Below are 15,066 nucleotides of genomic sequence, written 5' to 3'. Positions count from 1 at the left end.
TTTCACTAGTTCCTTCCTCATCACCAGGTTAAGGCAGAGGAGGCCTTGATGTTGCCTGGTATAGTTAAAAATATGTGTGTTGCAAATAATGCATATACTTAAGCACATGCATAATGCCATTGATTTAAGCAGGTGCTTAAGCTTTTGCTGGTGGTGGCCTAAATATCTCTCTGAACTACAACACTTGTTCTTCAGCTCTCAAAAAACATCTATCACTTGACCTAAAGAAGTCCATTGACTGATAGCAGTAGCAGCCTCTATCCTTTTTTCAAGCCAGTCATTAGAGGGCAACATAATTCCCTGACATGTATATGTAAGGGTGCAGACTCGTCCCTGCTGTGCCTCTTGCTGGTTGTCCTCAGGAATTAACTCATTTTCCAGCCAGAAGCGCCTTGGCAGGCCAGGTGTCCTGCCTGTCGTTGACCCTGTGTCCCTCCTTGACCCTGGTGCCCTTGTCTTGGGTGCTGCCCCTCCCCCCCGGCACTACCCCCTTCTCTCTGGGTCTCCCCACCCAGGGGAACCCCCAGCCCCTATCCCCACGTCGCCTCAGTTGTGTCAACTGCCAGTCACCATTTAGCCCCTGCACCCTGGGGTGAACTACAGTCTGTCAGCCAATCATTACAGGCATCAAGGAGTTTGGACTGGCTGCCTTTACCCACCCTCAGGCTGCCCCTCTGCAACCCCAATACCTATGTGGGCCTATAACCAGACCCTGCATCCTGGGGAGTTGCTGGCCTAGGGCCTTCCAGCCCCCAAGGCCTTTCCCCAGCCCTGCCTCACTCTAGGTCCCCAGGTGAGTTCCCCAGCAGCCAGGCCTGTCTCTCTCTCCAGTCAAAGTGAGACTGCTTAGCTTCTGGCTACCCTGGCTACCTTATAAGGCCTAGTTGCTCAGTTTGGGGCTTGGCCCCTGGTGCAGCCATTTCTGCCAGTCAGCTGGGGTTTTGCTCCCTCCCCCAAGCCCCAGCCCTCTGCAGGGCTTTTCCACACATCAAACCAGTACGTTACAACATGACAGGGCTCAACATCGTAGAACTGGATGCTTCATATAATTCGATTTCCTGAAATTGATACCTATAGTTTTGTCTCTTTGTTTCAGTCAGCTGTTCATTTTAAAAGCATCTGGTATTTTGAATGATGATGTAGCTTGTGTTATTGAACATATCAGTGGGAAGTATTGCACCTGGAAAATGCAGGATGTTTTTCTTTTGAAAAAGGAATACATGGGCTTTTGTGAAAGCTGTTTTGTAATCTGTGTTTTTGACATCTTGTGTTTCCTGCAGACATCCGGTTTTGCTTTGGCATTGGGTAGCATAGTTCATGGCTTGGCAGTCTGTGGACATGGGAAAGCAGAAGACTTGAGTAACAGACTGCTTCCTGCCTGGATGAAAATTGTTCTTGCAGAGGTAGAGGAGCTGTCTGTCTCTCCTTTTAAAAAAAATAAATTACTACTGAGCTTATTTAATTGAGGAGAAGGAGATAGTTAAGCATAGTTTGAATTATTTGAGCAGGTGAATAGATTCACATTTAGAAGCAAGACTCTCTGCAGTCTGTTTAAAGAAAAACCAATATTTTCTTCTTTTCATGCTTGCTCATGTCCATTCCACGGTAGGTGTGCGCGCTGTGTGCAGAGTCACTGGAGATTTTTCACACAGTGGTATCCATTGGGCCAGCTCTAGTGCCCTATGGTTTTGTGTGCTCATGCGCCAGTATAACCAGCCTGCTGGCTCCACACCCTTTCAGATCACTCTTACCACCTGTGACGGTCACTGGAACAGCTCTTCCTGCTTTGACAAACGCTTTCTCAGTGCTCTTAGTTTAGTCCTTTTCCCTTTTTTCTCTATCTCAGTTTTTTATTTTCTCAGTTTAGACTGCTGTAGATTAGTTGTATATGTTTAGTTGGTGCTTCTCACTCTGTTAGTGGAGTTTCATCCGGTGCTGGGGCATGCCTCGGTCCCCAGGTTCAAAGCCCTGTGCCTCCTGCAGCCAACCCATGCCTGTGAGTGACCCGCACTCCAGTTGTCTGAAGTGCATGGGAGAGACTCATCAGGGACCACAGCCAGATCTGTCAGGATTTCAAGCCCCATACAAAGAAGAACAGGTTGAACTTCCTCCTGATGGAGGCAGCACTTAGTCCCTTACTGGAGCCAAGAAGGTCCCACCCAATACTTCAGCGTTGGTGTGGAGTGCTCCTCCCACCGAGTGAGTCTCTTGGCACCATTCTCCTTCACCTGTGCCAAAGAAAAAACATAAGATTCAGCTGGCCAAGAGGGGACTCTGAAGAGAGCCAAGTATGGCAGCACAGTGGTGTGTGGTCTGAGTGAGGCGACTCCTCTGCCCCTGCTCTGAGGGTGGGACCATTGAGTTGGCCTCATATGCAGGCTACATTGAGTCCAGTCCCTCAGCATCGAGGGGCAATACGGCACCAGTGGGATCATGGTACTGTCTATTCTGGAGGCATTCATTGTGGCCAGGGACCAGCTGGCTCTATCGATAAGGCTACGTTTATGTCATGGAGGTCATGGAAGTCACGAGTGACTTTCAGAGATCGCCCTGACATTCTCTGCTTCAGCCCCAGAGCTGCAGGAGCTGACAGCCAGTGGGGCCCTGACAGGGTTCCAGAGACAGGTGACAGCAGCAAGAAGAGACGGGGGGCTTCCTGCAAGTTCCAGGGACAGGTGACAGACTCCTGAGGGGGCCCTTCTCAGTGTTCCAGTGATAGGCAACAGCCTTGCTTGGGGGGCTTTGGTGAGCGGCTCAGGTGTCCCATTTTCTCTTTGGAAAATATGGTCACCCTGCAGCTCCCAGACGCTGTGGACAGAGGAGGAACCCCACAGCTCCCAGCCACCACGGTGGTGGGGGAAACCATGGAGCTGCAGCAGCAAAAGTCAGAGAGAGTTCATGGCTTCCATGAATTTTTGTTTATTGCCCGTGACCCGTCTATGACTTTTACTAAAAATAACCATAACAAAATCTTAGCCTTAGCTATCGGTACTGCTTTTGCCAGCAGTACAAGAGTCAGTGGTGTCATTGCTGGGGAGCAGAAGGGAGCATGTGGCCACTACGGGAGCCACTTACCCTGCCAAATGGAAGTGTTTCTCCATGTGGTCCTCTCAGTGAGGCGTCTGACCTGCTGTATCACCTCTCCAGTCTGTGCTGGAGGATCTGCTTCTTCAGAAACAGCCGGGCCTACCCATTTCATCGATTTAAGGTACACCTAGCAGCCATCTCAGCATTCCACCCTCCGGTAGATGGTAAGTTGTTTTTTTCTCACAAAATGTCCATTTGCTTCTTCAAGGGCTTAGAGAGACTATGCCTGCAAATTCGTGAACCCATTCCTCCATTGGACCTAAACCTGGTCCTATCAAGACTCTCAGGCCCTCCTTTTGAGCCACTGATATCATGCTGTTGTCATACCTTTCCTGGAATGTCACAACCTGGTCGTCGATGCATACTTTTTCATCCTATAACACCGTCACCCAGCGGGCTAATGATAATGCTGGGTTTGGTTGAGCAATGTTGCAATCTGCATGTCCATGAACTCTTAGCCCATCTCCTAAGCTATCGCTTGGGAGGCACCTAACGTGAAATGGATATGAGCAAGCATTCAAAGAAGAAAAAATGGTTACTAACTTTTCTGTAATTGTTGTTCTTCGAGATATGTTGCTCATGTCCATTCCACGACCTACCCTCCTGCCCCCCTGTCAGAGTTAGCTCGCAAGAAGTAACTCAGAGGATGTGGAACTGGCTGAGCTCCTTTTACAGGTGCACCAGAGGGCGCTAGAGCCAGCCCGATGGATACCACTGAGGGAAAAATCTCCAGCAACTGTGCACACAGCGTGCGCATACCTAATGTGGTATGGACATGAGCAACACATCTTGAAGAACCATGGTTACAGAAAGGTTATTAACCGTTGTTGTTTTATAAGCAACAAGGTAATGTAAGACAGCTCTCTACCAAAAAGTTTCCAGATAATCTGTGAGAGCTCAACTGCATTCTTTACTCACTGTGAGTAGTATCCTAGTCCATGAGTAGTCACACTAACATTGAGATTACTTATGAAGTATGGTAGTACTTAACAAAAATTAGACTGGCAAATTGGAATTTGTGTTTTGCTGTTCACTGTAAGTTTACCCTAAGTGCATATTTCATTAAGTAATAAATGGCTCTAGCTCTACTTTTATCAGCCTGTAATTGCCATCTGTATGCCTAGTGCATATAGAAGCTACACGGTGATGCTCAGATTGCATTTAGTGTAGTAGGTGGAGTTGAACAATTTAAGGCCTACTGAAGGCAACATTAATCACAGTCATTATAACTGAATAGAGAATTGAGTGAAATGTATTCATTTATTATGCTTACAATTCCATAGTAATGATTTATCCCATTGTACCAAAAAATTACATATGAAATGTAATTTTAAAAGCAGATCCTAAATGAATCTCCAAGATGGGATTTGAAGGTAAATATTAATAACACAAAATTTTGACCGTCTTTATAAAGACTAGATCATCTCAGCATGTTCTTATGGATGATGCACTTCAAAGATGTTAGACTGGAACATACTGTACTGAGAGGTGCTATGTCAATGAGAAATATACTATTATTTGAGTTTGGGAAAAGAAGCAAGTCCCTGAAATGCTGTTTATTTCAGAGCCTTGGTAACATAGTTGGGTCTCACACTCTGAGGCCAGCATATGAGTTTGTTGGGGGAGAGGTATGTCTGTATTATTCAGAATTAAAAAGAACATCTTTTCTTGGAGGAAAATGCCTTTGCTGTTCAGTGTTATGCCGCCTTCTACCCCTTTGTCATGTGTTGATTTTGCTTGGATTTATAGGGGTCTCCCACAATGCAGCGTCTGGCTGCTGTCAATGGGCTGGTTGCGTTGGTGGGTTCTGAAGCATCCATGATACAGGTAAAAAGATATAAGCGTATGATACCTGTGTTTCCTTTAGAAACAAAGTTAAAGATTCAGGCTGGAAAACCGAATGGAATCACATCTCCATGAGCACCTATAATACCACAATGGATTTTGGCGGGGGGGAAGTGGTGGTTAATAGATTGAATAATTAAATAATTATGCTTATTTAATAGCAAAACATTCAGTTTGCTGCAGAGTTTTGAATTAATTGTACAAAAATGTATTTCCTCTGTCAGAATAATATCTTTGAAAAGAAAATTTGGTCCTTAGGTTGCTTTCAACAATATTTGTTGTGTATGAGAGCTAAACCGGTTCCCCCACCACCAGTTATGCATTTCATTGTTTTGCTTTTCCTTCAGATGTTCACATCCTTTTGTTTTTGTTTTTTTTCCTGGCAGCTGAAATCTGAGGCTATCCAGTCCTCCCAGTTTCAAAATAAACTTAATGAAATCATCAGAACCCTGACTCAGGTGAGAGGATCATGTCTGTCTCCAATAATGTGTGATGTGCACTGTACTACAGTACCTTGTGTGGAGGATCCAGATTTAATTTAAAAAAAAGTACAATTTTTTTTGTGTCTCGCGTGCTGTTGCAGCACAGAATGAAGAGACCATCATTAATGAGACTAGCCTATAAATTCATGTCCAATAATTGCCTTCACAGATAGTCAGTTTTTCTGGGGTGATTGGTCTTCAGACAAATGCAGCTTGGCTTTTAGGACACCTTCATCAATCCAGTTTGTCCTCAGCCCAAAACAGAACGTCCGGTAAGATGCTTTCATTGTTGTTGTTTAAGAATACGTGACAGGCTTTAGAGGGAGGCTCTTATGCTAGAACACTGCACCCATGTAAAATGAAAAGACAATCTTTGGCTCTAAAAGCTCCTAATCCAAGGGCACCGAACCTGCAAGTTGTAACATGCAGTCAGATCCTTATATCTGTGCATAGTTTCATTATAGTCTGTGGTGGTGTTTGCAAGGGTCTATTCACATGTTTCTGCTTGCAGAATCAGAATCTAAGAGCTCACTAGCTAAACTGTTCCAATCCAATCTGTATTCTCTAGTTTTAAATTTACAACATAGAATAATTCATAATTGTTTTAAAATTAGATTTGTGCAGGAGGACCTTGATCTGTGTTTTGTAACTGAAATATTTATACTGTGCTCTGAGAGCTAATTGGATTTCCAGATTTGCTGACTTCTTATTTCTGCATCTTTTTCCTTTAAATATTTTAAACATTTAAAAACCAACCAATATGAAGAAAGGAAAATAAATGAAATTAATTTTTCATAGCTGTACTCCTGAGGGTGAGCTATTCTCTGATTAGCTAAAAGTCACAACTAATCTGTCATCTTAAGCAGTCCAGTAAGCTATTTACAAAGGATGAAAGTCATCTCTGTGCAGAAGGTCAGCGTGAGGGCGATGCATCACTTATGTCCCACTTAAGCCTACAAGAGTGCTTAAGTGGGATTTAAGTGGTGCATAGACTGTTTACTGGCCCTCAGTGCACATGTGAATTTCACCTCATGGTATGGAGTGACCAACTATAACTGCACCAGTAATCCACCAGGTAAATGATTGCAGGGCAAGATGATTGGTGGGAAATATAATTCAACAGAGGGAGCTAAGTATAGGCCATTAGTTTCAACCTGACTCAAGTTGTGAATGAGTCAGTATCATCAAGGAGGAACACATGTCAACACCACAAAAACAATCCTCAATCCTTTTGTCGGCAGTCTTGGCAGAGAGGCCAAGGACTTAGTGGGTATGGAGTGTAACCTGTGCTATTATCCTTAGCAGTGTTCCCCACAGGTTAGGATAGCGGCATATAAACTGAGGTGTGGGGAGAAGTCTGTATACCACAATAGCTTTTTAGTGGACAAATGAATGAATCCGTTCTTCATTGCAGACAGTCCAGCACCTTTCATCAGCACTAAATTCACATGGAAAGAAAGATGGGTTAGGGGGAAGCCAGTGGTAACATCTGCATCAGTCTTTTGATCTAATAGAAATAGTCAGTATCAGTCTGTTAACCGGAGATCAGTTCATAAATACCTCATTTTGCCTTTGAATGTATAGGGTAGTTGGAAATTATTATTTGTCCTGCCAAGTTGCTGGCTTATTTCATATTTTTTGTCTTCACAGTTCCTCCAGACTTCAGCTACTTGCCTGAAAACAGCTTTATCAGGGCAGCTATTGACTTTGCCATTGAAGGAGGAAAGAAAGGTGAGTTGGAGCAAATTCCATAAAGACGTGATAATGTGCTGCTTCTGTAAAATGTGATTTGACTTATGTTTTTACATGTATAAACTATAAAAAATCACTAATGAATTATATTAAAAATAGAAATTTCAGTGAAAAATATTTTAATATAAACTGTGTTGGAATCTTGTTAAATTTGTGTAGAAAATCAGAGCAGAGATACAACCCAGGTAGTTTTTACTACAGCATAGCTAGTTGAGGCCAGCTCTCAGCTCCCTGTGCCTTTACTCCAGTTGGACTTTATATTGAGTTAGCTATCTTGATGTTTAAAAAAACAACCCACACCTTCCTGTGTGAATATGGATAAATCATGCAAACTCTCTGCATCAGTTTCCCTGCCTGTAAAATGAAGACAATAATTACTCACCTCAGAGAAGCGGTGTAAGGCTTAATTTATTAATGTGTGTAAAGTGCTTTGAGAGTCTTTGATGGGAGCTGCTGTAGAAGTACACATTATTTTAATTTATTTTTATTCATTTTAATTTCTAAAATTAATTTTACACTAGCTCCCCTTCAGCAGAGACAGAAGAACACTTCTTTAGCAGACCATTCTTTGTATAATCCAACAACTGCATTCTAAAAAGTTTGCAACATATTCAGCCAATTGCAGGCAATACAAATGGCAGAATATTTTTAGGTGCTTTTATAATGTCTTTGTCTTTCATTACAAATTGTTTTTCAGTCCAGTATGTAATATTATAAATTCATGTCTTATGTTTTTATATTCCTTGTTTTGGTTATTTTACCCAATTTGCTCATCATGAAATTCAGATAATTGGTTGTTCTGTTGCAGGCCCTGAATCCATTCCCCCTCACTTGGTGAAAGTAGCTTTGGCACCTATAGCTTTAGTTGGAGAAAGCTACCAGTATCCACCTGTGAACTGGGCTTCAGTTCTTTCGCCCTTGATGAGACTAAACTTTGGTAAGTTTAATGATTTTATGAGTCCTTTAGATCATTTTCATGTGACTTGTGTTCAAAAGATCATACTGTCCAGAGTTCTTTAAAGAGTCTAGAGCATTTAACATACCCTGAAGTATATTTGTGTTTCTGAGCTTATGTCTGCAAACATTCCCATGGGGACATTGGAATTCCAATACTAGTACAAATTAGAGAAAAGTCAGAGCCACAAAGTTCAGATCTAGATCTGAAATTCCCCAGAATTCAGAAGTGTCTGGATCAGATTTGGGATTTGGCCCATTTTAGTAATAGGAACCTACTGCAACATTGGGACCTGGATCTAAACTTTGTCAGTGTCCATGGAAAGGGAGAAGGGCTCACATCAGAAATTTTGATTTGTTCCAATCTCTACAACATACCAGTTGTGTGGTGAGTCTGATATACTATCTCTAACAGAAATGCCAGATGTGTCAGAGGAAAGGATACCCCTTTCCTCTGCAATACACCTGATTTCTCAGTGTTTTCCTGTGGCAAGAAATTTTTTCTCATACCTGACTTAGATCAGCTCCTTCTCTGAAGCATGGCTATAAATGTCTAATGAGTGTTTGACTATTTCACTCAAAAATATCTGTGGTGCTGAGTTCTCCATTCCATAGTCATTTGGTTCTGTTGAATTTTGTGTCTCTTGCTTCATGCAGTGGTAATTCCCCTACAGCTGAGCCATGCTTTTGCTCTTGGATTTAGATTGTAGGCCTCAGTAATAGGGAGGCTTATTTCTTGCTAGAGACTAACAAATTTATTTGGGCATGAGCTTTCGTGGGCTAGAACCCACTTCATCAGATGTATGAAGTAAAAAATACAGGATCAGGTATAAATACATGAAAGGATGGGGGTGCTTTACCAAGTGTTAGGTCAGTCTAACGAGATTAATTGATTTATTTTGTTAGACTGCCCTAACACTTGGTAAAGCACCCCCATCCTTTCATGTATTTATACCTGATCCTGTATTTTTTACTTCATACATCTGATGAAGTGGGTTCTAGCCCACGAAAGCTTATGCCCAAATAAATTTGTTAGTCTCTAAGGTGCCACAAGGACTCCTTGGTTGTTTTTTTTTGTCTGATGCAGACTAACACGGCTACCACTGAAACTTATTTCTTGCTGTTAGCCATTTTATTTATTTACAAAATGCTCTTAAATCCGAAGTTCTGGAAATTATGAAACTGTCATTGTGGAAAACAAAGCCCTTGCCAGATGTATAAAGATCTGTCAACTCATAGCAGGTTTTGCTGATACTTTTGCCTGATGTTGTGTTCTTTCAATGAATTCTCTTAAGTTATATATAGAGAAATTTGCATGAGCATTTCTCATATTGAACCAAATTGTCCATATTGCTCTCAGTATCTGAATGGTGCTTTGAATGTGGAAAATTCTTTAGCACACTGGAAAAATTGTGTTATTGTAAACCTTAGAAGTTCCAGAAGAAACAGTGCATCCGTTTAGTTCCTTCATTTTAATTGAATTTAGATGGCATTTGAGACTGCTTGATCTCTGACAGGTAAACTCTTCTCATTGTACCTGGGTAGTATTATGCAAGTTAAATATATGCATAAAGAAATTAATAGATACCCCTTTGTATGAGTAGGTGGTTCATGAGCAGTGCTGATGTTGGGCTACAGAAGCAGAAAGCAGAGCAATTGTATTTTAGCCTGACATCCGAACTGGAAATGTGAAACCCTGAAGTAATTTTCAAGAAACATGATCATGAATATTTTTGTGACACATATTGAGTCTCGTCATAATAATAGTTATTCATGAATATTTGGATGACAGATGCGTGTTTGTGAATATGGTTATGAATCTTGAAAGTTTCACACATTCTAACATGAATGATTTATTCATCTATAAACTGATAACAAAAGCAGATTATTCTCCTGTTTTAAAAAGTTCAGTGCTGCATTCGTGGAGCAGAAACAATACTATGTGATTTAAGATTGGCATACCTCACAACTACTGAATAACAAATAGCTTGGGTGAACAGTTTGCAAACAATCTATAGTATGTAAATTATTAATCCAAACTATTTGGTGAATGCTTAGAAATGACAAATAGTTTTGTAGCAATCTGGATTGAGTACCAAACAATATGCTAAAGAAAAAGGCTAAATTTCTAGGTCAAGAGTCTCAAAATCACAAGCATAATGTTAGGCTCCTAAATCCATATTTAGACATTGAAGCGAATAACCTTATTTCAGAAGTAAAACTACTTAACAGCATCCTTTGCAGTCAACTTTAGGCTTCCATTTTTGAAAATATTGGCCCAAATAAATAAGATTAATACCAAATGGTTCCACTTTCAAGTATTCTGGAAATGTATATAAAGCAAAGTTGAATTAAGACTAAGCTTGATAAGTTTATGGAGGGGATGTTATGATGGAACTGCCTACAATGACATGTGCCCATCAGCGACTGCCAGTAGCAAAAATTCCCAACGACTGGAGATGTGACACTAGATGAGGAGGGCTCAGAGTTACTATAGAGAATTCTTTCCCAGGTATCTGCCTGGTGGGTCTTGCCCATATACTCAGGATCTAACTGATCGCCATATTTGGGATCAGGAAGGAATTTTCCCCTGGGTCAGATGGGCAGAGACCCTGTGGGGGGGTTTCGTCTTCCTCTGCAGCATGGGGCACAAGTCCCTTTCAGATTTAAACTAGCATAAATGGTGAATTCTCTGTAACTTAAAGTATTAAAAGCATGATTTGAGGACTTGAGTAACTCAGCCAGAGGTTAGAGGTCTATTTCAGGAGTGGGCGGGTGAGATTCTCTGTTCTGCAATGTGCAAGAGGTCAGACTAGATGATCACAATGTTCCCTTCTGACCTTAAATCTATGAGTCTAACTTTAAATGTCCGTATTAAATTTGAAATCCCTGTCCTTCATGTGCAGCTACAATAGAATGAACAGTTACGAAAGCCATTCCATTGTGCAAAGCAAACTTTTTTCAGATTTTTATGGTTAGTTATCTTTATCAAGGGACAGACAATTTTGGATTTTTGGGGAGCCTAAACAGGACCCACTAATTAGGAATTCAATAACTAATGTAAGAACTCTGTTCTTTAGAAAGATCCCCTACACCCAGACCAGAAGAATGTCTGTGCACATGCTCCAACAGCAATAACAATGATTCACCTGTAGTTCTGCAAAGTTGACATTTACACTAGTGCACAGCATGTTGAATGTAAATGGAGCAGAACAGGCTGAGCTTAGCAAAAAGGAATATCAATCCTTAGTTCCTCTTCAAGGGGTTCTTTAATAGTTTGATTATTCTCTCCATTTAGCAAAGAACATTGTTTTTTTTTTTATCCCCCACGATCACATTTTAATGCTTTTCTTCTCAATTAAATTTGAGTGAATGCCACATGCTTGGATTCTGGACACATCCAAGGGTAATAAAGAAGTTACATAAATAGAAAGAGAGGTCTGCTCTAAATGTTATCAGTGGTGTCACAAGAAACCCAACATATTTCTGCTAGAATAAAAATATTTACCTTTGTTTTTATTTTTTCTGCATTATGGGCTAAGAACAAATTGAAAATTAAAATAATTGCATTGTAAACTGTTCACTTTCTTCCCCTTTAGGTGAAGAGATTCAGCAACTGTGTATTGAACTTGCAGTGACCCAGGGTCAGTCATCTCAGAATGCTGCAATGCTCCTGGGGATGTGGGTCGTACCACCTCTAGTTTACAGTCTTAGCGTATGTATGATATCAGCATTAAGCTCCAGAAGGCTTATGAATCCTCTGTGTCCTCTTTTCTGTGTACAAGTTTCCTTACACAGGACAGCACATCTTAATCCTGCGCACGTACATGCTTACTATTCCAGCCCTGCATTTCATCCAAACAAAAAGTGACATTTGTGCAGAAGTTTCTAAAAGTTTTGTTACATCAGCAGATGGCTTTTAGTTGCTCTCTGAAATTACTTATACCAGAGACTTCAAACTCAAGGCAGACTTGAGACCTTCCATCACCTATCTATGTCAGTTATTCATCTTGCTTTCCTTCCCTTCTGTTCCTCTAAATTAATCCTTATACAGTTGAAAGGGTAATCTGGGTTAGCATCAAAATTGGTGATATCCTCAGATGAAAAGTGGGAATCAAGTTGTGGAAATTCAGCATGGGCTCTACAAGGCCCCCGGCAATGCATGAAATTAGTCCTTTAGAAATCCTGCAAAATTCCATATCAGCCTTAGCTAGGCTGAAGAATGTAGTTCTGATGGAGCTGTGCTGATCTACATCAGCTGAGAAGCTGGCTCAGAATCATTAGAAGAAAATTAGAAGAAAATCCTGCTAGTTTTAGTCTATGATCCTCCAGTTCTCCATGGTTTAGTGAACTGGTAATCCGCTAGAGTTGGTAAAGACGTTAAAAGTTCTGGGATTTGGTTTGGGTGTTTGTCACCAGGAAGGAGAAGACTTGAGTTTGAGCCTTTCATTTCTCAACAGAATCTGCAGGCCACAAGGGCAGTGCATTCAGCTCCAGAAAGTGGAGAGTTTAGCATCATTCTGAAAATTAAGAAGCAATCTTGAAGAGGTTTGGAGTACACTGCTTCTGCACCTCTCTGCCAAAGAATTGTACTGGGTTGTGCATTTTGTGTAGAATGGGCCAAGAGTTCTGCTGGAAGGCCACAGTTGTACTCTGACTGATAAAACACAATCCTCAGTATGTGAGAGAACCTGAGGAAAACTTAACAGATCACAAGTGATTAAATTACTGCTTCAGCTAGTGTTCCTAGGCACTATGGTAATACAAATAATAAATAATAACAATATTAAAGAAGTGAGAGAAGCATCTAAAGTTATTTGGGATGAAAAAAATTCCAAAGTGCTTCAAGTCCCAGTGACTTCAGCACTTTTGAAAAATTTACGCTTTGTCTATAGCTGAGGGACGATGGAGGTTTCATTCTAAAACTAAGAGAAGGTGGAGTCCAAATTTTTTAGCATAGAAGAAGAGAGAAACTGAGTCACTGGTAAATATCTTTTACTTTCTGCTATAAATCATATGGGAAGATTAAGTTCTGTGTACTGTACTCTAGAACCATTTAAAACTTTCCAATTTTGCCTCCAATGTAGTAAATCCTCACTTAAAGTCATCCCGGTTAACATTGTTTTGTTGTTACGTTGCTGATCAATTAGAGAACATGCTTGTTTAAAGTTGTGCAATGCTCCCTTATAACGTTGTATGGCAACCACCTGATTTGTCCACTGCTTGCAGAAAGAGCAGCCGGTTGGAGCTGTCTGGTGGAGGTTTGGAACCAGGGTGGACCAGCAGCCCCACTATCAGCTCCCTGCTCCCCTAAGTTCCCTGTGTGGCAGCTGGCCAGCAGGCTATAATTTGCCAGCAATTCAGCTGTCCCTCCCCCCCAGTGCTTTGTGCTGCTCCTGCCCTCTGCCTTGGAGCTGTTCTCAGGAGCCTCCTGTTTGCTGTGCGAGGGGAGGAGGCTAATGTCAGGGTGTCTCCCTCCCCCCTGCTCCTGCACCGCACTTACTGTGTGGGGAGGGACCACATGACAGGGCTCAGGAGGGAGGGAGCTTCCTGGGAGCTGTCTCAACTTGCTGATCTATTTAAAAAGGCAATGTACTTAGAGTGGGGTTAGCCTACTTAAAGGTGCAGTGTGCATCTCTCTCGCACAGGGTGTGTGTGTCTGTCTCTGTTAGTCATGCTGTCTCCCCTCCCTCCATTCGTCTGCCTTGTAAAGTGTGAGGCTACATTAACAACAACGGGTTAACCCTTGAGGGCTCAGCCAAAAGCTAGTTCATCATTTAGCAGCAAAGGCATTCCCTGGGAAATAGCCCACCCTCTTCCACCCTCTGACTTCACCACCTCAACCAAGCTTCACAGTCATCATCGCTGTGTACAGTACTAAATTGTTTGTTTAAAACTTATAGAGTGTGTGTGTGTGTGTGTGTGTGTTTTGTATATATATAAAATATAATCTTTTGTCTGGTGAAAAAAAATTCCCTGGAACCTAACCCCCTTTATCTACATTAATTCTTATGGGGAAATTGGATTCGCTTAACATCGTTTTGCTTAAAGTAGCATTTTTCAGGAACATAACTACAACGTTAAGCGAGGAGTTACTGTAACTAGTTAATGTTACCTCAATATTAGTAGTATTCCCTATGCTTAGTAAAAGGAAGCACATTAGGAATACTGAGATAATAGTATTAATTATCTAAGTTAGGAGGAAAGACTTTGAGCACAACCAATGTCCAGTAATGCCCTGTATTTGCCCTTCAGATGAAAACCTGGAAATATCTTTTTACTACTTTGCCCCTATGGATGAAACATGTTGCAGAAGACAAACTGCAGACTTTTACAGAAGTGTTTTTAGTACAGCATTTTGAAACAAAGAAGCACCCAAAAAATCCTGAGCTTTGCCAGAGTATCTTACAGGGACTCAGCCAGGCTATGAAACTTCCAAACCCTGCCCAATACTGCTGGAATCTTCTGTGCCAGGCTGCAGAGAAAATATTTGAGCTTTTGCCAGAAGAGATTCAGGTAAGAGAAGTAAATATTCACATTCTAGTACAGAATTTTAAGGGTTTGGTTTTTTAGGGTAGGGAGGGTTTAGGGAGCAAGGCTGGATGGAGGGATAAAAAAGCCACTATAAGATGTTTGCCTGAGTTTTCCGCAGCTGGCAAAAACTCCCCCTCCCCCCATGAAATCTGTACTGAGCCATTGGATTTAAAATTTGATGCAGGAATTTTGGGTAAATAATCTAATACCATTCTGGTGAAAATTCTTCAGTTATTCTTTAGAATATGGTAAATTGTAGTGGACTGGAGTGGACTTTGCCTAGCAAATAATTAGGCAATTAAAAAAAATAAAGAATTTGTACTGAGGTAAAATAATTGTTGAAATGGAAGCAGAGAATAATTGGGTGGTGGGGGGAATAATTTTAGACAGAAAATTTCTCACAGTCTCAAAT

The 15,066-nt window shown here is 41.3% G+C and overlaps 1 protein-coding gene across 8 annotated transcripts in view; it reads left to right on the top strand.

Moving 5' to 3' along the window:
* The window catches only part of FOCAD (focadhesin), a 210,354-nt gene that overhangs the window by 186,936 nt on the left and 8,352 nt on the right, over positions 1-15,066 (top strand). For 7 of the 8 annotated variants that reach the window (XM_050944099.1, XM_050944100.1, XM_050944103.1 and 4 more), the window contains 8 exons: positions 1,281-1,403; positions 4,837-4,914; positions 5,319-5,390; positions 5,584-5,686; positions 7,065-7,145; positions 7,975-8,103; positions 11,720-11,835; positions 14,376-14,636. In XM_050944099.1, the coding sequence (XP_050800056.1) occupies positions 1,281-1,403; positions 4,837-4,914; positions 5,319-5,390; positions 5,584-5,686; positions 7,065-7,145; positions 7,975-8,103; positions 11,720-11,835; positions 14,376-14,636 (963 nt within the window). The remainder of the gene's footprint in view (positions 1-1,280; positions 1,404-4,836; positions 4,915-5,318; positions 5,391-5,583; positions 5,687-7,064; positions 7,146-7,974; positions 8,104-11,719; positions 11,836-14,375; positions 14,637-15,066) is intronic. The other variant, XM_050944101.1, reaches the window with a different exon arrangement.

This window comes from Gopherus flavomarginatus, chromosome 3 (assembly GCF_025201925.1).
Source record: "Gopherus flavomarginatus isolate rGopFla2 chromosome 3, rGopFla2.mat.asm, whole genome shotgun sequence".
In the NCBI taxonomy this organism is placed as follows: domain Eukaryota; kingdom Metazoa; phylum Chordata; order Testudines; family Testudinidae; genus Gopherus; species Gopherus flavomarginatus.
The sequence above is the reverse complement of the archived record's forward strand: the minus strand, read 5'-3'. Positions and strand labels throughout refer to the sequence as shown.